Source organism: Solanum verrucosum, unplaced genomic scaffold, assembly GCF_900185275.1.
Source record: "Solanum verrucosum unplaced genomic scaffold, falcon-dt-bn FXZP01000040.1, whole genome shotgun sequence".
Lineage (NCBI taxonomy): Eukaryota > Viridiplantae > Streptophyta > Magnoliopsida > Solanales > Solanaceae > Solanum > Solanum verrucosum.
Window position 1 is genome coordinate 1,986,837 of NW_026020323.1, and position 26,587 is coordinate 2,013,423.

The window sequence follows — 26,587 nt, forward strand, 5'->3', positions numbered from 1 at the left end:
ATTTTATGGGGCTCTACAAGACATGTTCAATTCTAATAAGAGTTCTTGGAGGCTAGTCAACTCTAAACTCTAGCTCATGCCTATATAAAGGGTATTATATTCACTTGAAAAGACATCTCGGAAATTCCATATATTCATGGAATATTCACAAAGATCAGATCAAGATGTGGCCGGACTCTCCACATCACCTCAGTTCGAGAAATATGTCACTAACATGCCTCGAATGACGGAGAAAATTTAGAGAGAAGAATCAAGAGAACACATAGATTTGTACCCACATTGTTTTATCACTAAAATTATGTTTCTTCGTATTTTATTTATGTAATGACCTTGAAGGTCATTTTTTGAATTTTCTAGAAAATTACCGTTTTATCCCTCTTGATACTTGCGCCTCGAGTCGTGTTTGATCAGTATTTTTAGATTAAATTTGAAATCGAATCATAAATTTGAGATTTTGGAAGTTTAGGAGTTTTGGAAGCTTCTAAGTTAAGATGGTCGACTTTAGTCAACATTTGAAGTTCCGAGTCTCAGAATGAAATTTCATCAGTTTTGTCAGCTTCCATCAGTTCCGAGTCCCAGGCCTTGAGATATTTAGATGAGTTTTGGAAGATTTTTGTGTTTTGAAAGTTGAAAGCATAAGATAGTTGACCAAAGTGAACATTTGGTGATAGCAAGCTCAAATGGAATTCCGATAGTTTCGTTAGCTCCGAAATGTGGTCTTTGGTCTAGATGTACAGTTGGTTTGGGTCTTAAGGCCTTTGGTTTGATTTTGATCCATTAGACGAGATGCAGGAAAAGTTAAGGCTAAAGTTTGACTTTAGTCAACACTTGAAGTAAGCAAAGTCATTTTTCAATTTTAATGATTTCACTAGGTCCAAATGGTGATATTTGGTTTAGTTGAAGGTTTGGTTCAGTTTCGAAGCTTTTGGATGATTTTCATGTCCTTATTTGGAAATTTAAAGATTCTTAACTTTGATCAACATCGGATTAAGGTGACCTTGTTTGGATGTTTTGACAATTTCATTGAGTCCGAAATATCATTTCCAAGCAGTAGTATATTTGGTTTGTGTACAGGAGGTTCCATATGAGATTTTGGTGAGTTTTAAGTTTTTTGGATGCTTTGGCATGGTTTTAGCCATTTGTGCCAACTAAAAGGTTCGTTATTAGTTTTAAAGATCGAAAAATTATTTTGAAACTTCTGAAAGTTTGAGCATGAATTATAGGACTGATCTGCAAAGTTTGGTGCATTTTCGCTAAGATGGGATTGGACTTTTATCGCGGTATATGAAATAATTGTTTAACAAGTAGAAATGATATTTGACTAGACAAACGAGCACATAATTGAGTTTCGATTGAACAATCATGTCTGTATCACTATTTAAGGCATTTAGGAAAAATAATAGATTTATTTCGCTATCGTACGAGGAAGTTACAGTTCGTTTAGTGAAAATTAAGCTGTTGGTTTATGGTGTAAATATTGTTGGTCAAATAATTAAAATTTCAAACTGTGTTCATTTGATATTTTGGGCATATTGAGAGTTCTAGAGCTCGGAACGAAGTGATTCTTGCGGCATTCTTTTCAATTTACTATGGGATTTAGTATTCAATCCTCACTTCGACATTCTCTCATGATTTCTTCATATGGTTTTCTTTCCTTATACATAAATTTCTTGGAGAAAATTGGTTTATTATTGATTTGGATTTAGTTTTTATAAAAAATGTATATTTAGGATCCTTACGTTATAAAGTAACTGATTTTGGTATAAACTTGTTGATTCATCAATTATTTTCATCATATTAATTGTGTATAAGCTTGACAAAATTGAGATTTTCTCGGTAAATTTGAAGTTCTATAAATGAGGATTTCAAGATTGATTTTAAATCTATTTTTTATGAAACTTTATATTTGAACTTCCCTAATCATGGGTGTAACACCCCGTATTCGAATCAGGCCAAAAATGCAGATTTTGAGAAGTTGCAGGTGCAACCCACGGTTGCCATCCACGGACCGTAGATGGACTCATGGTCCGTCCTGCAGGTCCGTGACAGAAAAATTCCCCAGAAGCTCAGAAAAATGGCCTAAGTCTCGACTCACGGACAGACCCACGGTCCGTAGATCAGACCACGGTCCGTGGTCTGTGTCCATGGATCGAGACTTCCCTTACTCAGCCTCTGACACAAACTACAGTTGACCAGCACGGACCGTCATTCGATCCACGGTCCGTAGGTCTGACCGTAGATGAGGGTCAGCAGCCAATTAGCTGAAAAATATTGATACGTCAACTTAAGATGGTCATAACTCTTAGCAAAAAATGAATTATGTGTCCCATGACCTATGGTTAGATATATAATTGAATTATCTTTCCAACGCCACTAACTTTGCTAAATTCCGACCTCCGAGTAAAATGTTATTCCCATTTTAGTGAAGCCCTGTCGGGCAGACTCGACCTACGGACCCAATTGACGGACCGTCAACCGTAGGTCCATTCCGTCAGTCACTCCAACAACAGTTAATTCAGGGGTCTTTTGGTCTATTCCTATTTCATTTAGCCCCTACGATACGTCGTTTAAACCCTAAATCATGAGATTTTAGTCAGTTTAAGCCTAGAAACATAACTAGAACTTACCTTAGTCAAAATCATTAATCAAACTTAGAAAATTAGAAGCAAGAGAGGAGAAAAAGGTCAAGAACCCTAGTTCAAGAACGCAGCAAGGTTCCATCAGTTCCAGCCCTGAGATCGAAAGATTTCTCCGTGGAATTCGTCACCAGGTATGTGGGATTTCACTAGTGGGTTCCTTCTGCCCATTAGGTCCCTAGAATTCAGTCGGATTCTTGATTCCATGATTATGAACAGACCTAGGGTTTCTAGAATTTCGACAGACCATCATGAATTAGTTATTTAATGTTTCAAATCAGATTATCATGTTATTGCTCAGTTTATCGCATAAATTTCAGAACCCTAGCTATGTATTTCATTAGTTCTTGAATTACACATTCTAGGTCAGATATTTCAGTTATTCAGATATACATGCTCCAGTTTTATGCCACATTATCAGTATATTTCAGTATACACTCTATTTTGAGTTATAAATCTTGAGAAGCTTTTCTTTAAGACAACACTTGAGTTTTAAACTGAGTTTTTGAAAAAGTTAAGATGAGTTTTGAGAAAGAGCTTCTAATACATGATTAGTATGATAATTGAGTAGGCCATCAATGTATGAATAGTATGGTATCTAGATATACCATCAATGTTTATGCAGTATGACCTCCCAAGTCATCAATGATCATAGTATAATATGATGTTGAATTGTTTTCAAAAAAGGGGTTTTCAAGTATGAGTATCTACATGTCAGTATTTTGAGTTATTCAGTATTTCAGTCATAATATATTCAGTTATACATGCCTCAGTTTATGAATGCATCATTATCAGATTAATTGTTGCATTCTCAGTTTGCATGTTCAGTTTCGAGCTATCCAGTATTTACATAAATTCAGTCATAACCAGTTAACCACTTAATTCATTGGGAGAAGCATAATACCGAGTTAGACTAGGGTTTGAGTGTACCCAATAGTCCCAGAACTACGAGCCACGTAGGTGTAAGTCCCCTCTATGGGCAACATCAGTTTAGTGATCACGCCGACATGCCTCTATACCTCTGGCAGGGTATATTGGGTCCTCTCGATGAGGCGTATACATCGGACTCCACATTTAGCTCATGTGGTTTTATGTTGGTTATTAGTAGCTCCCACAGTTCAGTCAGACTGTTTTGCATTGACCATATTTCAGTACAGTCAGTATTCAATCTCAGCATGTTATAAATTTGGTCATTGCATCAGTTAGCTCAGTATTCAATATTTTTAGTATCTATATCATGTCCAGATTATTTCATTGCTTTACTGCTTTGTTCAGTTATATGTTATTTCAGCTTTACTCTATCATGCATGCTCAGTACCTTTCAAGTACTGACGCATACGTGCGCTACATCTTCTTGTGATGTAGGTTCAGGTTCTCAGCATCCAGATCACGCTTAGATCGATTCTCGATCTTCAGTTCAGCAGCATCAGTGGTGAGTATTCATTCTTCGACGACTAGTGACATGTTTACCTTTATCGCTTTTAGTCTTTAGTTTCAGTTTTTCTAGATCTAGTTGGGGCATGTCCCAACATTTCTAGTCAGTTTAGAGGTTTATTTCAGACATAGTTAGATTCAGCTTAGTATTGAGTTAATAACTTCTTTGTATTAAACTCATCAGTTTTCATTTATCTCAGTTATAGTATATGGGTATTCCCCATCTTTTTCATTTTATTTATGATTTAGCTTCCGCATCAGTTTATTTTCTTTAGTACGTTTATGATCATGCCAGCAGGGTTAGCTTGGGATCACTTGTGGTCCTAGGTCCCGTATCCGCGTCTCGGGGGTAGCTCGGGGCGTGACATTGACTAACATTTTTAAAGTTTATTTGAGAAAAATACTTTAACTTAAAAACAATTTTAAAATGAATAATATGTGATTAAGTGAAAAGCTTTAAAGAACATCTCTTTTTAAGAACCAAAGGTTTAGCTTAATTGAAGATATAAAAAATTTGACCAATATACTTGATTAATAAAATAAATAAACACAAAAACATGAAATGTATTAAAATTAAATCAACACAAAGAAAATAACTCATCTTTTGGGGAATCTAATTAAGTTAATTAATAATTCTAAAGTTAGAGTTAAACAACAAACAATAAGTAATCATAATTAAATAATTAAAGAGTAAGGGAGAGATTGAATTTAGGCCCTTTTGGCCTAAATTCACTGTTGTCCAAAAGTGGGATGTTGTTTATGCATTTTCGGACTCCTTGAACCTGTGTTTCAACTTTCAAGACCCGTATATTTGCTTCCACTTCACTTGAATCATGATGGGGTTGACTCAGAAATAAACCAACTCGAAGATATGCAGGAATGGAGTCCATATTGGACCCATCGATTTTCACATGCATCATAAAACACACATATAAAAATTAATCCAAATCATGATAAAGCACCTAAGCTAATAAATATATGCAAGTCCATATTTGGAATCTCCACAACGAGAGGTAAGAAAATTTATTAAAAAAACAAATGAAAGAGGAATAAAAGGCACTAGACTCTTAAAAATCATTTTAATACCACCTGTCCTTGACATGATTAAAATTAAATTAACACTTTCAACAAATTGGATACTAATCTGAAAGGAATATTCAACTAAATGGACATCGATTTCTAAAAGAAAGGGCATAAAGTGAGACATAGAAGAAGAAAACATTATCACATATAAACTTCTCACCTTTACATATGAAAGATAAGAGTTGATTAGATCATAGTAGCTACGATTATTGCATTGAAAGTAAGAAAAAAAAAATTGCAGATGTAGCAACTATACTACCTTTAAATTAAAATGTCAATATTCACATTATAAATGGGAAAGGAAAGGAGTGAGAAGTTATTCATTACCAAATCTTATCAAATTGTCTGAAACTTAATACAAATTCAGACTCTTGAAATACTTTAAATGAAGGCAACAAAACTCAAGTAAGGGACAAGATCGATTATCTGGCATCAAACAAGTCAGTAAACACCGCTAACTAAATGTAAGGATGACATCAACCAGAACAGAGGCATCAGAATCTTGTGTGTTCGTGAAAATAACGAGCAATCTATAGCACACATTATTATAGGTGGGATAGAAACATTCTAATTTACAAATTCCAACAACGTTACAAGCTTGGTGATCATAAAGAACTAACAAGCAACAACCAAAATGAGCAGGGACCAAACTTATACTCAAATCATAGTGAATGAAACAAGCAAATAATAAGTTTACAATTTGAGACCTTTAAACGACATCACACTAAAATAGAGAGGTCGAGCTAATTCAATAAACATTCCATTTTATCGCATATATGTCTACCTGAGAACTTAAGTAGAGAACAAAGCATTACACATGAAGATGATAAGACTATATCTACTCAAACACTAAAATGGCAAACTATAGAAAGCCACATATTAAACATATGGAGAAAAATAAAGGTTGGCATCTCTCTCCCAAGTAACATGGAAAATATGTCGTCCTCTTAAATTCCCAGAAACAACCATTCGAAGACACATAACGAAATTTATAGGTCACAATTTATATATCACAAGAAGACAATGCATCGTAGACCCTAAACTATCAAGGAGGAAGAGAAAATATAATTGTGGTTGTGCTCACGCTCTCAAGATATATGTTGAAATGTATTATTCGAACTCAAAAATCAGAGCTTCTGGCTTAATAATAATAATAGAAAAATAAACCCACGATTTCCAAGACAATAACATGAGCATTATGAAGAACATACAGTTTACCCGTTTGAACAAGAGGACAACATTAGAAACAAAACAGAAAGGACATGGACACTTTATGCAAGTTTAATTCTTTGCGGGGGACTCATGCTAAATCAAACCACAAAAAAAAAATGGTATTCAACTTATTCATTCAGCAAAATAAGGAATTAAATTGGATATACGATGAGTAGATGAATTTAATGGGAGGCTACAAATTCAGAAGGATAATATCGTAGATTAAAGTCGAAAGCAAAAATTATATATATATTACATGAGATTAGGCTAACATTCAATACTTCCTTTTCAAGAATAGTGAGACAAACATAGAGCCAAAAATTAGAGCTTCCTGATTAGACAAATTAAATTGACAACGATGATTACATGATTCAAAGTCAGCTAGTAATTACAAAAATACAATGCAAACTGATTCAATTTAAGATGAATAAAACAAATTGAACAAACTATAATATTAAATGAGCAAAATACCACATATGAATCAAAGCATCATATTAGACAAAGAACAAAACAAAAGAAACAAAATATCACTTCTTTCGGAGCAGCGACTTGGGACGCGAGATTCTGGGAAGGATTCCACCACCACCAAACTATAACTCCGAGAAACTTCGATGAACGGAAAAGAATCAAATGAGAGTAGAAATCTTATTGCCAATCTCTATCACTTCAAAATCTATTTCCTAAATATTTGTCTATGACTATGGATAATCAATAGTTCACTGTATTTTTCTTTTTTCTAATTCCAATTAATTCCCCCCCCCCCCCCCTCCTCTTTACAGTGAATAATAAGAGAGTATATATAGCCAGGAAATTAGGGCAGATTTGGGGGAAGAAAACGGATAGGAACTTGGGGCAAAATCGGAATTCCCTAACCAAATCAATTCCAATTTTTACCCCAAGGGTAAGGAAAAGTTGTTGTTGTATGGAAATTCAACCAAAATCCCCTAAAATCCAGATGGAAAAGATCAAAATGGGCGGTTGTTGCAGTGCAGGGCTGAGGGAGCTGTCGATTGCGTGAACTCGCCCTCACGTGAAGGAGACGAGGCGCGTACATGGTCGTTCACGCGTGTTGTGCACGCTGTTGCTACTGCTGGACCGGGTCTGGGCGGCTGGCTCGTTTCTGGTTATCACGTTGCTGGATTTCTGCTTGTTTTTTGCGTGAAGGAGAAGATGCCAACAGTGAGTCGGCTAGTACTGTTGTTTGTTGTATGTATTATTATATGGGCTGGCAGTTTTGTTATAAGAGTGTTGGGCCTGGGTTATTTTAGGAGGAGCTGATCATTGGGCTGATGGAACTAATTGAGCGAAGAAGAAAAATGGCCCAATACTTGGTCATGCAAAAAATGGCCACAAGAACTATAATTATGGCCAATGTGAATTAAGAAGTTAGCCAAATTGAGTTTAATCTAGGGAATTTGACTAAAATTTATATATAAGACGAATTAATATTAATTAATTAACGAGCTTCTAGATTTCTACGAAATAAAATATTTAACTTAATTGTAAACTAATCAAATAAAAAATATAAACTATTGATTAGCTAAACCAAAACCAAATATTCCGAAAATAAAAATAAAAAAATAAAAAATTTGAGACGATTTTCGAATATTCATAGAAGGTAATAAATATATACAATATATATATATATATATATAATTAAAATTTACAAAAATGGCAAAATTACTTAAAATGACTTGAAACATATTTTGAATTTCATACGTCAATTATTTCAAATCGTTTGGAATTTTAAGAAGCTCGAAAATTAATTATTATCGGGGAGGGTCAAAATTGGGTGTCAACAGTCCCGATAAATCATTTTATATAGTTTAGAGGCTTTCAAACTTTAGTATTTACTTGTAATAGACTTATTCTTGAACTTTATTTCAGTTATGCTTTTGTTTATAGCTTCCGCTTCAGTTTTCATATGAAATGCTTAAATATGTTGTGTCAAAGATTAGCTTGGGATCACTTGTAATTCCAAGTATTGTGTCTTGACTGGGGTGTAGACCTAAGTCGTGACAGAGGCTTGAAGCTTTGATCCCTTCTTCTTGCCTTGAGAGAAGAAACTTTGATTTGGGAGAATTATTAGGAATGAGGGGTTAGGGTTTTTAAGCATCACTTAAACCCACTTAGAATAGGTCAAACGACATAGTACAAAAATTAAAAGAGTGGAAAAAAATCAAATAATCCCTATTAAAATCTGTCGGAGGCCATCTACGGACTGTAGAACTGTCCACAAACCGTGAAATGATTTGTAGAAGACAGGGAAATTTCTAGGTTTCTGGAGTCAACTTGAACGGACCAGTCTACGGTACGTAAAACTTTCTATGACCCGTCCTGATCGTCCGTAGAAGTTAGGAAAGATCTGAATTCTGAGTACTTTGGTCTATGAGGCCTTTCCACGATCTGTGAAACATTGTAGGACTCGTAAACCTATTCGTCCTATTCAAGTCCCAAATTCCAACTTTCGGAAGTCTTATCTATGACCAAGTCCACGAACCGTAGAAAAGTTTATGACTTGTAAAATCCAAACCAAAATATTTATCTCTAAAGCCTTATCTATGAGACTCATCTACGACTCGTACTTTCTTCTACGATCTGTGAATGGTGCCCGTGAAACACAAATTTTGCAGACTTCACATTTTTCTGCACTATCATGTCTGATTCTGAGCTAGGCACTTTCGAGGTGTTACACTTGTGTAACCTCTAGGTCACTTATTTATCTAATTTACTATTGCACATTCTTTCTATTCAATATAATAACAAAGAATTTCTCAGCTAAAAATAATGGTGTTTTTTCCAATGTGAAGAGTATGCAATAAAGATGAGAATTGTGGAGAAATATTGTAGTGGTAAGGTTAGTGTAGTGAAAGAGAGATTTGAGACAAAGAAATTATTTTAAGTCTTCAACTAATTCACCGTTTTAAAAAGAGTAATTTTATATTGAAGAAAGTTTTTCTAATGGTGGAGTTTTGTTATCTTCAACTAATCCGAAGTTGTTTAAGTTGTATGACGTTATTGAGTGTGTGTATCCTGAAGAGTACATGTCAACAGAAATACTGTTGGATCAGTGTAGATTATACACAGTAGACTTGAATTCCCTTAAAGAGTGAATTTTTCACGCCTCAACCTAAATATTTATTTATTCATTTTTGTCTTCTTCTTTTTTTTTGTTTAAATTTATTCATTTTTGTCTCTCTTTTTTTAACTATTATTTACTCTAATTTGTAGTATACACCAATAAATACACTCACACCTTAGAAACAACTCTTATTTGATTCAGTGGCATACTGATTATGAAACAAAACTCTGCTACATCTCAATTACAGTAATCAAGAATAGTTTCACTGAATCGTCCTAGAGAAATGTAAGAAGATCCACCCTCCATCAACGCCATCCTGAAAATCTCTCCCATGTCTTTGACCTTTTTCCTTGTGGGATTTTCACTGTCCATTATGCATGTTATAGCTTTCTCCATCTCCTCTGCCTTCAAAATTTCGCGATGATCAATATGGTGCATCCTATAATTCAATGTCATCTCCACTGCCACCTCAATATCTCTCACCAATTGAAATGCATTAATGTGTTGTTCTGCATAAATGGGACATGTCACAATTGGTACTCCATGCCATAGACTCTCTAGGGTCGAATTCCATCCACAATGAAAAATGAATGCTCAAAAGTGGCTTTGTGAGCCAAGATATCGACTTGGGGTGCCCATCCACATACTATTCCTCTGTTTTTTGTCCTCTCCAAGAACCCTTCCGGCAATATCTCCTCTAATTTTGTAGTTTCAGCATCCACAGGCAGACGTATTGACCACAAGAACCTAACTCCACTTTGTTCCAGTCCAATTGCCATCTCGATAAGCTGTGATGGCTCAAAAATACCCGCACTTCCAAAGCACAGAAAAAGAACAGAGGAAGGTGGCTGCTGGTCTAGCCATTTCATGAATTCTTCATCTTCACTTCAGACTTTGAATTCCCTTTACCATTTCATGATAATTGCATCTTTAACCATGGGTCGATAGTTTGCTATCAAAAGAGAAATGTAGTTCTCAACAGACTTTGCTAGTTCTTCTGAAGATGGCAGTTCGATTTTAGCAAGTGTGATATATCTAATTCGACTGCCCTCTGGAGCAGAGGAGCTTCGCTCCATGTATGCATCTATTCTGGAATCCCATGTTGGTCTTATAATGAAAATTGTTACATATAGCCTTTCATTTCTATCAACTAACTTCTCTGCAAACTTGCAAAACGAAACAAGGTGACCGATGAATGGGGTAGGTACAAATATCAGTTCAAATTTGCTTATCTTTGAACTACCTAATTAATTAATCAGAAGATGAAATGTTTGATGCTATAAGATTAAGAATGGAAGTGTGATATTTTTGTAGTGGACTGGTGGTTCAGCCTTTTTCGATGTTAATTGGAGTACACATCGAGTAGGATTATTAGATATTTCTCTTTCCGTTTCAATTTGTTTGTCTAATTTTAATATACGAGAACACCAAAATATTCTCTGTTCTCTTATGGAATGGGTAAGGGTGCCTGCATAATTTGTCGTTTCCCTTTTGTTTCCGATTCACTCAACATGATTACACTACTTACCAAGCAATATTAGGTGAAGGTTAAAAATGTCAATAGGTAATATTTTGATTTTTCAACTAATGAAAATTATTCATAGTTGATTTTCAGCAAAATTGGTTAGTGACTGGACAGAAGTTGGACACACAGCTTAATTAGGGAGCTTCGGAAATCAGAATCACATTTTAGAAAGGCATACTACGTAAATGTATCATTTAACTTATCTCTATTCACATTTATGTTCTCCTACTTTTGATGTGCACAAGTAGACACTTAAACTAATATAAAGTTGAACAAGTATACACACGAGTCCTATGTGGAATAGTACACGTAGGACACCACAAAGGACTCAAATTATCATGTAAGATATAATGCAGGATATGTGTGTCTATTTGTTCAATTTTATAAAAGCTTAAGGGTTTACTTATGCACACCCGAAATTAGAAGACAAAAATGTGAGTTGAGGCCAAGCTAAAGGGCATATTTATATATTATGTCTTTTAGAAACACATGCATTGAGAAGTAATTGAAGAAAGTTGGCAAATCTTTTGTTCACTTTGACTTGCACACTTTGAACTTTGCACGTACCTTTAGAATAATAATTAATATAAATATTTCTCCGCAACATTCACAGTAATTGATGTATAGTCTTAGATTTTATTAAATAATTTGAAACTTAAATAATTAATATGGAGGGTAAAACATGAAAAAGACAATCGTCTTTTCTTGATATGTTAATAGTAGCAACTAACAGTAAAAAACTATATTTGAAATACTGAACAAGAAAAAGTGAATAGAGAAAGTACTTCTGCCAGATTCAGTTTTCTTATTGATTTGGAAAGTAAAAAAAAATGTGTCGGATTCATTTAGAAAAGGCCTAACTAGAGAGGTGGTTGATAAATTATCAAACAGAATGAGATTATGATCGAGAAGAAGTCATCATAATGATATCTATACCTAATTGACGGGAGATCCTAAAATGTAGGTTCAAGGTATCAAAAAAAATTATGAATAACAGTTCAACATTATCACGCCTAAACTAAATCAAGTCTTATGATAAGACAATGTTCACGAATAAGGTAAATGTTATGCTCCGAGCCTACATCCTGAACGTGGCCGACATTCAAAAATCATTATTGGCTTCCACGCAAACCCTCAGTCTGGTTGACTACTTAGCGGAAGATTTGACTCAAGCAAATTAAAAGCTTTAAAAAGAAAATATAACTCATTTGTCTCAAATACTCAATTACGCATAATATAATATTCGCAAAACACTTTAAAGAAAGAACAAGACCCTTAAAGCCAAAAAGTGAATACTTAAATGAAAATAGGGCCCTCTAAAATGCAAGGAGGACTCACCAAAATTCTCAAATGGGAAGTGCAAAGTGATCTCAACAAAGCAATGATTCTGAACACATGTATCTGCATCATAAAAAGATGCAGGACACATGACATCAGTAGATTGAATGTACGAGTATGTAATATAGTCGAAGCGAAATGACTAAATGAAAGGACTGCAGTAGATATAAATATATACCAACCGAATGTAAAGAAATAAAGGAGTGAAATCATTTAAACTTTACAAAGTACTTATTCATCTCTGAACTCAACATTTTAAGTGATATGATAAAAATACACTTTTAACTCTATTTGAGAGATTTTCTAACCGAAAATCATCACTATGTGCAACGTGATGATACAGCGTCTCGCCCGCGCTTTCAGAACTGTCATATACCTTGTCGATATATAGAATATCTCAACTAAGTGGATCCACTAAAGTTTTGCTCAAAAGTAATAGGGAGACGTCTAAAAAGTATGATCATTTACTATGTTGACTACATAGTTTATGAGGAATGTGAGTTATCTGAACACATCTTCGTATCGGTGTTCAATACTAGTGCCAATAAATATATATACTCATGCTCAAATGTATAAATTAAACATATATTTGGTAATTTGAGGTAATTGATCAAAATATCCTCTTAAAAGATGTAATTGCTCTGATATCTCTGAACTCATTAACTCATTTAAAAATCAAAATTTCTCTTTTCTCAATGTAAAAAGTGATACATTTGGAAATACTTAGTTCCCTTATACTCTTACTAAAATCATGTTAAAACTCTTTCTCAAAACTCATCTTTGCTTTATCAGAAAATTAGTTTAAGACAACAATGTTTGATTTGAAAGATCTAAAAAATTATAACTCAAAATAGGGTTCATGCTGAAATATAGGCATGAACAAATCAACTCAAGGATCTCAATAATAATATAGAAAACTCAATACTCAGAAATCAAGAACTTCGAACTCAACGATACTACTCGTCTCAAGAATACTTAAAATTCGAGATAAAACCATAGATTACTCTTTTACTGAATTTAGATAGATGTAGGGCGTGAGAAAAAACTTAGTCCATCACTATGATAGCCTTACATACCTGGAAGAATAAAGTTTTTGGCGAAACTGGAAGAACTCTTGAATACTCTAGTTTTACCCTCTTGGATCCTTGCTCTATGACTTGAAAGCATTAATGAACACAAAAAGATTGATTAAAATTGTTTGAAATGTTAACTATGTATAAAAACATCATGGTTTAGACTTAGAAGAGGTGGGAAAAGTTTGTACTAGCCCTCTTAAAAGCTGACGAAAACCTATACGTGTCCATCTACAGTTCATGATTTATTCTATGGACTGTAGATCCCATCTGTGAAATTCAGATTATACCTTAAGGCTCCAAAATTTCATTCTACGGCTCCAAACTATGAACCATAAAAGTTTCTAGAACCATAGATCCAATCTGTAGAATTCATATTGAATTTTAAAGTTCAAAGGTTTATAATACGAGTCCAAACTACGATCCGTATAAGTTTGCACGACCTATAGATGGATCCGTAGGAATGGGACCCAATTTTTGACTTCTTGAAGTTTTCTACAAGTTGACAGTACGGGTCGTAGAAATTTTTATGGTCAGTAGAAATGATTCGTAGGAACTGACTCAGGAAACTCTGTTGCATTAGTCTCTGGTAAAATGGTCATAACCTTTTACTCTGAACTCAAAATGAGGCAAACTTGGTGGCACTAGAAAGAAGACTCATAAACCTTCAATTTTATAGGTTATGGGTCACCTAATTTATTTTATACCGAGAGATATGATTGTTTAGAGTAAACGGTAAGGAAGCTTTCAACTCAACTTTGTTCTAGGGGTTTTGTGATCTTAATTCATATTCAAATGCACTCCCACCCTAAAGAGTTAACATTTACACATAAGATCAATTAAGGAATCACTCGATGCGACCTTACATATAAATAAAGAATTGTTTGGACCTTAGCTTAGAAATTTTGGGGGGTTATAGTAAAGTATTGGGATTTTTTTTTAATGATTTTTAAGTTTATCATGACATAATCAAACAGTGTATCTATGGGTTACACGTTTAGAAATCACATATATAAGTGTGAGGTGTAAGTCGCCTCAAGGAGAGTTAGTGTAAGGTCAATTATCTATGCACTCATGACATCAAGCGGTGTTCGTGATTGAATAGAACACAATGAAGAGAACCAAGAACAGTTAAGGTTAATTGTGTGACATATGTTGTCGAGGTAACATTAAAGCTCGACGGTTCGAAGATAACAAATTAACCAGTTGACCAAGTATACCCCATGATGTTTACTATGGAAAATTTTTATAAAAAAAACTACTTACCCAAATGCGATTAATCTTTATTTACATGCATAATACATAAATATGTCATTTAACTTGGCCTCATTTCACATTGATGTCCTCCAACTTTGAGTGTGTACAAGTAGACATTTAAACTTGTATAAAGTTAAATAAAAAAATAAACATACACATCCTACATGGCATCCTACATGGAAATTTGCATCCTACGTGGTATCCTACGTGTATTATGCCGCATAAGACTCTTGTGCATACTTATTCAACTTTGTACAAGTTTAAGTGTCTACTGGTGCACACCCAAAGTTGAAGGGCATAAAATATGAAATGAGACCAAATTAAATTGCACATTTATGTATTATATCACTACATAATTTTTTCATGCATATTTATATAATATAGCCATTTTTCATTTATCTGGGGGATTTTTGGGTTTCTTTAAAGATTAATCCTTAAATGATAAGGTGTAATATGAATTGAAAATGAAGGAAAAATAAATTTTGAAGAACGTTCATTTCTCCCTCATTGGTAATAAAGATGAGAACTTTTGTGCTAGTATATATAAGCACTTCTTTTAGCTCTTCAAAAGTTGACAAGAGAATCTCCCCTCGCGTCGTTATCATCGCTCATTTGGCTCAACTCAACTTTAGAAAATGATTTGATTGATAAGCATTTTGGATAAAAAAAATTCATTTTCCACTTATTCATTTTCTTTTAACTAAAATTAATTTGCATGAAATTATTTAATTAAATCTGGGAATTACTCTTTCCAACAGAAACAATCACCTGATCATTTCTCAAATACGCACTAGTTAGTGGCTGTAAAATTTTTAGAGGCTTCTAAGATTACCCGCCAAGTCATCATGCCACATAGGTGCCACATGACATAAAATTGTCTATGTGGAAGACTTACATAGTAGAAGACTAGTTCATAGTGGAAGGTTCTAGAGATATGTGGGGAATTCTCTTGAAAGACCTTCGAATATCATGGATATATATGGAAGATCCTTGGAATATTCTAGTTGTGTAGAGTATTCTAGAAAAGTGTACTTGTAAATATGTATAAACTTGTTTAAGAATTATTATTTACATATTATCCCATAAGTGAGTAGTATAAATAGAGGGGCGTCCATTTGTAAAATCATCAAGCAAAATCAATCTAAGTTCTCTACAACACAAATCTTCCTAGCAATTCTCTTGTGTTCTCTCTACCATTATCTTAGTGATTTCTAGTGTCTTAGACTCACTTGGCATAGAAAATCGTGAGCAAGTGGTGCAAGAACGTGAGCAAGTTGTCAAGTGTCGCGTGTGTGCTCAGTAGAAGACAGAGAAATCAACTCTGCTAACACCCAAGCCAGCGTCACCCAGGATGCCATTGAAAAGAAGGGCCATAAAAAAAAAGAATGTCGCCAACAAGAACTAGGAAGCGTCGCCCGAGGTTGAGTTAAACAAAGGTCTTATATCCCAAGAATCTTCTACCACTGAGGCGAGCAAGGATAATGTAAAGGTCCTTCCTAAGGACATCTTGCTTGGTAGAGAGTGGGTTACAATGGTTAATGCAGAGATGGACGTAGTCGAGATATAATTTGGCCAATGCTTGGAGAAGGTAGAAGGCACATTTAGCGTTCTTGAGGGAAATACTCTTGAAGAGATCAAAAGCATCCAAAATGATTTGGATGGGCGTATTCAGACTGATATAGACACGAGGCAGACCATGTAACATCCGGCAATATGAAATAATTGAAGAGGCTTAGAATTGGAAATTTTCATTTTTTGGAAAGAATTTAAAGTTTTGGAAATTTTGGCCAACTTTGAACAGCCATAAATTCTATCTCAGGATGAGTTAGGTGGAATTCCAGTTATGGTTGCAAAGTTCGTGGAACGACCTTTCCAACGCCGCCGAGTTTGCTCGATTCCGAGTTCGTATGAGGGAGTTATGACCTTCGAAAGTTGGGCAGTTGTCAAGGAGATCCGTCCGGGAATCATTAAGGGCATTTTAGTCTTTTCCCTAGCCAATTCTTTTGAGCTCATATTGTTGTATTAGGATGATCTTTGGATCATTTTTGTCCCATTTTTGGTAAGAGAAAGAGTTAGGGTTCTTGTGATTGAAGAAGAGAAGAAGAAGAAGAGAAGAAATAGGATATTTGTCAAGACCATTGTGGAAATTCGTCGGGGGTGATCCCTATCAAGGTATGTGAGTTTTTCCGTGTGGGTTGATCCTTTCCCCCACACACCTCAAGTTTATTCCTTGCTTTGAGAAAAGATTGGGAGTTTGTTATTGAAGTGTTGAAGTTGTTAGTTGTTAGTTGTTGTTGAGGTTGTTGGTGGTGTTGTTGAATTTATTGTACGTTGTGAGACATGATTGGGTCGTATATTTAAGTTGAAACCTATTGTATGTTGAGGGGATTATGATTCTAAGAGCTATGACCCTTTAGAGGTTGATCCACCATCGATTTGCAGAAGTTTCTGGGCTGTCGATCCCCATCTACGGGACTGACCTACGGACCGTAGATAGATCAACGGTCAGTACTGGTCAACCGTCGATTGGGACAGAAGTTGGGGTTATGGGGCGTCGATCTACGGTCGCGACCGACGGTCCGTGACCTGACCTACGAACCGTAAGTCATGACCGTAGGCCAACACTTAGCCTTTTTCTTAAATGAAATTCTGGGGAAAATCTCTGACGCAATCTACGGACCTGCAATACGGACCGTAAGTCCATCTACGGTCCGTCGATGGCGACCGTAAGTCCCATCTGTGTCACCAGAAATCTGAAGTCTCAGCCAAGTTTCCCCTCTTCTTTTCTCACTTTCTCATACATGTTTCAAAGTAATTTACCTATGTTTTATAGTTGTTTTCGACGTTCCAAAGTGCGTCTAAGCGTTCAAGAATCCTTCCATAACATGTGATCGAACACCTTGAATTCATAATTCCAATTCAAGGAAAGATAGTTCCAAGTCAAGTGAAGTTTCAAGTCGAGTAAGAGTCTTAGTTTCAAGCTAAGTCATGAGTTTAAAGTTGAATTCTCTTCAAAAAAAAAAAAAAAAGTTATTAGGGAACTAAGTATTCCCAAAGGAGGTCGTAAATGCTATTATATTTGAATAAAAAGGGAATCATGTTTTCTTTCCCCAAAGGAGCCTTTGGGCTAAAGTTTTGAGTAATTATCTCAATCAAAGAAAGAAGTTATTTTAAAAGCATGAGCCAAAGTAATTTTGGGAGTAGTATTGAGCACCGAATTGGGGGACACGAGTTCATATTAACTCAACTCTCCCTAAGAACCATGCGCCAACATGGGACTTGTCGTATCATTCTTTTTAGATGATCACGCAAGATTAGGCTAGTGGATCCACTAAGCAAAAGTAAGGTCCTATATCGATGGCAAGGTATAGGATGGTCCTTTGGCAACGTGAGGTAAAACGTTGTATCATCACTAAGGCTCGTAGTGGTGGTTGTCGGTTAAAGAACCTCCCACAAAAGCTGTTTTATGTTTATAAAAGAAAAGTGGAGTTTGTTGTCATTTTATCCTTAACGATCTAAGTTGTTTACATTCTTTTACAAGCTTTATATGTGTGGCTCGTGTCTTATTGCTTTACTTTGAGTCCAGTTATGTATATGAGTCGTTCAGAGTCAAGGTAAGTGATCTCTTGTTCCCTTTTCAAGCTTAAGTTGTTTTTAGCGGTCCAGCTCGCATACTCGTACATTCCATGTACTGATGCCAGTTGGCCTGCATCGTTTTATGATGCAGACGCAGGTACCCAGGATCAGCATCCTGCACGCCGTTGATCCAGTTGAGCACTCTAGAGTCAGTGGTGAGCCTCCTTGCTTCCAAAGGGCTCAGTTATTTTGTTCTCTTAGTTTTGTTTATTAGGGTGTTGTGGGGTCTGTCCCAACATCCATCTAAGTATTTTAGAGGCTTCATAGACAGTCAGTCAGTTAGTTTTGAGTCTCTTATCTATGTATATATGTAAGTATTCTATTTTGAGACTCGAGTTGCCTTTTTGGCCAGATATGTATCATTTAAGTTGTTTATGCCTCTGCATAGCATTGAGTTATTCTGTTGAGTAGGTTTCCGCTGAGTTAAGAAAGCCAGGCCAAGGGTTCGCTTGGGGCCAGTAATGGTCTCCAAGTGCCGGTCCCGCCCAGGGTGTAGGCTCGGGGCGTGACAGACCATCACTGCATTAAAGTGTCAGCTCATAGAGCCATTAAGCACTATCGATGCCATGAAGGAAAAGATATAAGCGCTCGAGGGATAGGTCGATGTTGGCTTGATAAAGATCGCTAGAAATGTCGTTGTGATGAGGGAGGCTAAAATAGAGGCTCTCAAACCACTTGGGTTTAAAGGGATTCGTGATGTACAAGAAGTATAGAACTTTCTTTGGAACTTGGAGATCTATTTCTGACATGGAAATGTAAGGGACGATGAGGCCAAGATCAACACCAAAGTGATGTACTTGTCAAAGACTACCATGCTATGGTGGAAACAAAAATTGTTTAATATTGAGAGAGGTAAAAATAAGGGTTGAACATGGGGGCTCTGTCCACAATTAACACGTTGGACCAGTTCAAGGCCAAGTTAAAGAGGTGGTTATTTCTAAATAATGCCTTGTATGAGGTAAGACGTAAAATTTTGAGATTTGAAGCAGACATGAAGCACACAAGTCTATATCAAGCATATGACATTTCTCAAATAGTTTCACCTTCCTTCATTGTGAAGTTTTCGTACCGAGTTGTAAGCATGTCCACTTTGAATTCATTGACTTGACTCGTTCCTTTTTTATCTGTCATCAAACTTTCCAAGATCTATTTAGCGGATTTACACACCGAGATTCGATTGTACTCATCAGAATCTATTCTACAGACAAGCAACTTCTTTGTTTTGTATCTTTATTCGATCTTTTTACAATCGACTTCATTGTACTCCCTTTGCGCCTTTGGAACCAATCTGGTAGTCTCTCATTTCTTGACTTCCTTCATGGTCACATGTGGTTCATCTAAGATGATGTCCCACAAACTATCCCCCACCATTATGAAGTCATGCATATGAGTCTTCCACCACCCATAGTATTATCCGTTGAAGCGAGAGGGTTTGGTGGTTGAATGACCTTCTTCTAAATTTGGTAGACCGGCCATCTAAACATGATCCTCTCTAGGGGTTAACTGTATGAGAGTACTCACTTCAATTTCAATAATTGGTTTGTATGAGTCGTGATACAAATTATTGGCTTGTATGGGTCCACCACGAGTCAAGAGATCATGTTCCTTGACAAAATCAGTGAACAAAGATATTGAAGATAACAACGAAAGGTAAAGAACACAGTATGTTTATGTGGAAACCCCTTGCTCAAGGGAGGAAAAATCTACGACTTGTCTCATAGAATTTCTCAAGGCTGCACTATCTTCAAGCAAAACTTAAATACAAATTTGAGTACTTATGATGGATTAAAGTTTTAATCTTGCACACCTTGTAACACCTCTATTACAAGACACAGAGAAGTAGCTCTATTTCCCACTATATCAAATAATTCTAGCTGATATAGACTTCAACAATACACCCCGGCTAACTCTAACCACACACTAAAATTTAAACAACAAGAGAAGAAATTATCTACTGTCATTTGTAACATAGGAATAGTTATACATATAAGAGCACAAGACACTAAACTCAAAATACAATTAAAGACATTTCAAAACATGATTAGGTCTTGAGTATAAGTAAAGTTTTTCTTTGAAATGGCTTTTGCTTTTGTGAATAATCTTGATCGTCAAAACTATGCTTTGATCTTGTCAAGATGTTTTTTTATTTTATAAGAGACACAAAACCTAGTATCATACCATTAGTCGAGGGCGAGTGTCATTTCAACGCTCTGATGCAATGCCCAACAACCAAAAAAGAAATTGCAGTTTTATAGTTGCATACAGTTAACTTGTCCTGTAGGTTGAAAACTGGGCCACGTCCTTCTGTGCTATAGTTTGTTAAATCATCAAAACTCAAAATACAAAATTTTTACTTTAATTTATGGTATAAACACCAACAAATACACTCACAGCTTAGAAACAACTCTTATTTGATTCAGTCACATATTGATATGAAACAAAACTCTACTACTTTCAGAGTGTAACACCCCGCAACTAGAAAGAGTTAGAATTAGAAAGAGTCATTTTTGGAAAGAATGAAAATTTTTGGAAAGTTTGACAAAGTTAAGTGAAGTATGAATTTTTGGTCACCTTCAAACGACCATAACTCCTAGATCAGGATGACTTAAGTGTGCTACAAGATGCCTTATGAAATATATTTGAATTAAATTTCCAACACCACCGAGTTTGATCAGTTTTGAGTTCGTATGAGGGAGATATACCCATTTGAAGTTGGGCTGTCTAGAAAAGGAAAGTCAAAACCGGATTTTTGAAGGGTATTATGGTCTTTTCGCTACCCAATTAATTAATTTCGTTTTTGGTAATTAAGTTGGGGTCTAAACTGATTGGATTCAGTTTACGCTTTATCAAAACAAGTTAGGGTTTTGAGAGTAGAGAAAAAAAGAGGAGAAAAGAGGAGAAGGAGCAAGGAATCACCAAGTTCTTGAAGAATTGCTTGTGGATTTCATCAAGGGGTGATCCCTACGAGGTATGTGAGATCATATAGCGTTGAGTTAGTTCACCCACGCGCCAATCATGATTTATTTCAGCGAATTTAGATTCTTGAAGGTTTAGAAATTGAATTCTTGATGGATTTGTTTGAAGTTCTATTGGGTTCTTGATTGTTAGAGTTATTGAGGAGTTCTTGATTTTGATTCATGAAAATTAGGTGTCGTTTTGAGTAGATTCTTGCATATTTTGATTATGTAGTCAAATCTAAGTGTTTGGGGAAAGACCCAATTGAGCTTAGAGGGTTTAGAGTTGAAAAACAAGCAAGAAAAATCGTCAAACACCTGGGCAGAGGGGTGGGGCGCTGCGCCACTCAAAGCGCCCCACAAAATTCTCTGAAGTTTTGACCCTGGGGCGCAGTGCCAGCCAGCGCGCCCGAACTTCAGTTCTAAAGTTTTGGGTCTGGCGCCCCGCGCCACTCAGAGCGCCAGGGACGCCAGGTCTTCTACTTCTTCCCACTTCTTTCCATATGAGTTTCCTTGAAACATACCTATGTTTGCTAGTTGATTCCTACACTCTAAGGTACGTCTAAACAACATGAAATCATCAATACCATGAGATCATGAACCTGAATCCATAATTCAATTCAAGGAAAGTTAAGAGTCAAGGCAAGAGAAGTTAAAGAATCAAGTCAAGAGAAGTTCTTAGTGTCTTCCAAAAGTCTTTTACAAACATTTCAACTTTATTTTAAGACTTGAGTTTTGAGTTGAGTAAAGAGTAAAGATTGAAGTTCATTTCTTCAAAGAGTATATGGGGACTATGTATTCCCAAAGAGTTTAAAATGTTTTCACATTTAAATAAGAAAGGAAACTGAGATTTCCAAAGAGCCTTTGAACTAGTTTTCAGAAAAGAGTAAATGCTTTCACAATTAAGTATGAGAGGAAACTTTGATCTCCAAGAGGAGCCTTTGAGCTAAGTTTTGAGCAATTATCTCAAACCACAGAAAGAAGTATGTTTTTAAACATAAGAGCTAGTATTATATTTTGGGAGTAGTATTGAGCACCGATATGGGAGAGAGTTCAGACAACTCCCAGCCCCCATAAACCATGTAGCCACCATGGGTAGAAAAGGGTCATACTTTTTAGATGATTCCTTAGTGCTTTTAAGCATAGACTGGTGGATCCACTTAGTAGTCAAGTTCTATACCCTCGGCAAGGTATGAGACGGCCATGGCAGCGTGAGGCAAAACGTTGTATCATCACAATAGCTCTTATCTAATGGTTGTCAGTTAGAGAAACTCCCATAACATTATTTTGTATTTTTATATACATTTCAGAGTTTATATTGTACATTTGCATACACACAGAGTATTATTGTATTTCTAAATACACAGAGTTGGTATCCATGATTTAAAAGTTTTTCTTTATATTGCATTTATATTATTGTTTTATATTGAAATGAGTTCAGTTCAGTTGAGTTAAGACCAGGTTTGGTCTTTCAGTTCCTTTCAAGCTTATGTCTTGTTTTAAAATTCCCCTCGCATACTCGTACATTCAATATACTGATGACATTTGGCCCGCATCTTTTAATGATGAAGATACATGTAACCAGGATCAGCAGCTAGCGCATCGTTGATTCTAGTTGAGCTTCAGATTTTGTTGGTGAGCCTCCTTGCTTCCGGAGGATCCCCTTTTTTTTTGCTTTCAGTATGTTTAGTTCTTTAGGATGTCGTGGGTCTTGTCCCGACGTCCATCTCAGTTATTTAGATGCTTCATAGACAGTTAGTGATGTTAGTTCTTTGAGTCTTTCTATTCCCTGTTTTGATGGTTGAGACTTGAGTTGCCACTTTGGCCAGTGAATGTTATTTTAATACATTCTAAGTTTTCTATTGAGCAATTCAATTTAGTTTTTAAAGTATTTATATCATGAGTAAGTCTTCCGCAGAGTAAGTAAGTCAGGACAAGGGTTCGTTTGGGGCCAACAATGGTTCTCGAGTGTCAGTCCTGCCCAGGGTGTAGGCTCGGGGCGTGACACAGAGCCTCTGCTGCAGCGCCCACCAACCACTGCAAAAACTGCAGCTTTACAGTTGCACACAGTTGACTTGTCCTGTAGGTCAAAAACTTTGTCGATCAGGTCCTTCTGCGTGTTAAATCATCAAAACTCAAAATACAATAATTTTTTAACTTTAATTTATGATACATACACACCAACAAATACACTCCCGCGGTCACACCTTAGAAACATTATTTGATTCAGTCGCATACTGATATGAAACAAAACTCCACTACCATAAAGAGTACATAATGTAAGAAATTTCTCATCTCAATTACAAGAATCAAGAATAGTTACAACGAATCGTCCTAGAGAAATGAAAGAAGATCCACCTTCCATCAATGCCTTCTTGGAAATCTCTCCCATGTCCTTGACTCTCTTCCTCGGGGGATTTCATTGTTCATTATGCATCTTATAGCTTTCTCCATCTCTTCTGCCTTTACAATGTCATAGTGATCGTTATCGTGCATCCTGTAATCCAATGCCAGCTCCACTGCCACCTCAAGATCTCTCACCAATTGAAATGCATTCATGCGTTGTTCTGCATAAAGGGGCCATGTCACAATTGGAACTCCATGCCATAGACTCTCTATGGTCGAATTCCATCCACAATGAGATATGAATGCTCTAGTGGCTTTGTGAGCCAAGATATTGACTTGGGGTGCCCATTCATATACTATTCCTCTGTTTTTTGTCCTTCCCAAGAACTCTTCCGGCAATATCTCTTCTAATTTTGTAGTTTCAGCGTCCACAGGTCGATGTATTGACCACAAGAACCTAACACCACTTCGTCCAACTCCAGTTGCCATCTCGATAAGTTGTGGTGGCTCAAAACTACCCGCGCTTCCAAAGCACAGAAAAAGAACAGAGGAATGTGGCTGTTGGTCTAGCCATTTCATGATTTCTTCAATCCCCTTTACCATCAAGAAGAAATCCTACTGTGTAAATTGGAGGTAATTTAGGATCAGATACTAAGTTTTTGACAGCGTGACTTTCGAATTGTGTTGATGAGAATTCCTTTGGTTTCTTTGAACCTGACACCATGGTTGCGGAATAGAGTCGTAACCTTCCTTGACGAATGCAAACTTAGGCAAGACTTTTGAAGGTACTGCATGGGCATAGACTGTTATATTTAAATCGCCATCAGATGGGTTAAATTCTCTCCCAACTTGATCATTCCAAACGGACAGGTATGTCAAGTTCATTTGATACATCAATCGTTGAAGTGCAAAACATATCAATGACAAGTCCAATATTTTTGGGGTTCGAATCAGGCCATGGTTTGCTTACAATTGCTTCCTTGACTATGGGTCGATAATTTGTTATCAAAAGAGAGATGTAGTTCTCAAAAGACTTGGATAGTTCTTCTGAAGATGGCGGTTCGACTTGAGCAAGTGTGACATATCTTATTCGACTCCCCTCAGGAGCAGAGGCAGAGGCAGAGGTGAAACTTCGCTTGATGTAGGCATCTATGCAGGCATCCTATGGTGGGGGTGGCCTTATAATGAGAATTGTTACATATAGCCTTTCATCTCTGTTAACCAACTGCTCTGCAAATTTGCATATCGAAACAAGGTGACCGATGGATGTGGTAGGTACAAATACTAGCTCAAATTTGCTCATCTTTGGAACTACCTAATTAATCACAAGATGAAAATGTTGGATGCTATAAAAATGGATTTGTTATGTCTTTTATAGGGGTGGTTTATAAGATATAATCAAATTTTGATCATATTATAAGATTTGGTTGGAGCACACGTTATAAGATATGATGAATTGATGATTATATTATAAGATTTGGTTGGAGCACAATATTCATTTGCCGCAGTAGCCATTATCTTTAAATAGCCGTTAGGCCATTATGACAGGTTGTCGTTATCTTTGTTATGGAATGGAAGAAACTAGAAAGAGAAATTAAAGAGAGAATGAATGATAACTCTTTGTATTGATTCTTGCATTGATTCAAATAGATGAGCACATCCCTATTTATAAATAATTAAGGAGAATCCTTCTAGATACTAACCTAAAATAAAACTAAATATTTTGCAATTAATGTAAACCCTACACTTGAAAGAAATTAAATACTATAAAATATTTTTAGACTAAAAATAAAAAGTAAAAAGATTCTACCAAATTTCAACATTCCCCCTCAAACTCAAGTTGGTATATCTAACTTGAGTTTGAACACTTAATTATTCTTCAAAAATATCTTCTAATAAAATTCATCCTCACATTCTTCTTCTACTAGTAATGCTTGTGATTTATCTTGAGTGTCTTTGAACTTGCACACTTTTGTAACATGACCTGTTTGTTTGAAACTTCCGCATACTGCATCAGATCTCCACCAACAGAATTTTTCCAAATGTGTTTTGTTTTTGCAATATTTGCAAGGAGGATAATCAACTTTTCTTTTAGTTTGCATAAAAGATGCCTTCAACAATTTTATCTTGTCTGAAAGCTCTTCTTTGTTCTTATTCTTGAAGAGCACTTATCAATTCAACAAGAGAGATGGTAGAGAGATCTTTAGACTCTTCCAAAGCAGAGATTTTAGACTCAAATCTCTCGGGAATAGTTACAAGAATCTTTTCAACTATTCTATTATCTTTAAAATCCTCACCAAGCAACCTGATTCTGTTGACAATCAAGGAAATCCTGTCAGAATAATTAGTGATAGTCTCACCCTCTTGCATCCTAAGAGATTCAAAATCTCTTTTCAAATTCAGAATTTGATTTTGTCTGCCTCGTTCACTTCCTCGGTACTCCTTCTCAAGTTTTTCCCAAGCTTCTTTTGTTGTCTCACATGCAATGATTTTAGAAAAGATTGAATCTGCAACTGAATTTTGAATTACAATTTTGGCTTTGTGTTTTTTTATTTTCTCTTCTGAGTGAAGTTTGATTTCAGCATCAGAAGATTTTTCAGTGAGTTGTTGTATGGGTTTGTCTTTCATTACAACTTCCCACAAATCATAAGCCTCAAGATAAGAGTTCATCTTAACTGCCCAAATTTGATAATTTTCACCATTGAAGGTTTGTGGGGCATTGAAAGAAAGAGTATTGCTTGTCATGGTTTGAAAAATAAGGTTTAAAATAATATAGATTAAAAATTGGTTAAAAGTAGTCATGCGTTAAAAATAAAAGCACGGGTTAAAATTGGCTCTGCGTTAAAAATAAAAGCATGGGTTAAAAGTGGGTTGAAAATAGATATGAATTAAAAGTGGTTGAAAGTTCTTCTTCAACGAACTCACAGATCCATTAAGCTCAATGTAAGGCTCTGATACCACTGTTATGGAATGGAAGAAACTAGAAAGAGAAATTAAAGAGAGAATGAATG

General features: G+C 35.8%; 1 protein-coding gene and 1 pseudogene across 1 annotated transcript; both read right to left on the reverse strand.

The window, feature by feature from the left end:
- Positions 1–9,615: 9,615 nt before the first annotated feature.
- On the reverse strand, positions 9,616–24,879 carry LOC125835455 (UDP-glycosyltransferase 71K1-like; annotated as a pseudogene).
- LOC125835541 (UDP-glycosyltransferase 71K1-like) lies at positions 9,685–10,523 on the reverse strand. The gene is given in 3 exon segments (XM_049514664.1): positions 9,685–10,041; positions 10,044–10,332; positions 10,432–10,523. Coding segments are annotated over 3 exon segments (738 nt in total).
- Positions 24,880–26,587: the final 1,708 nt, after the last annotated feature.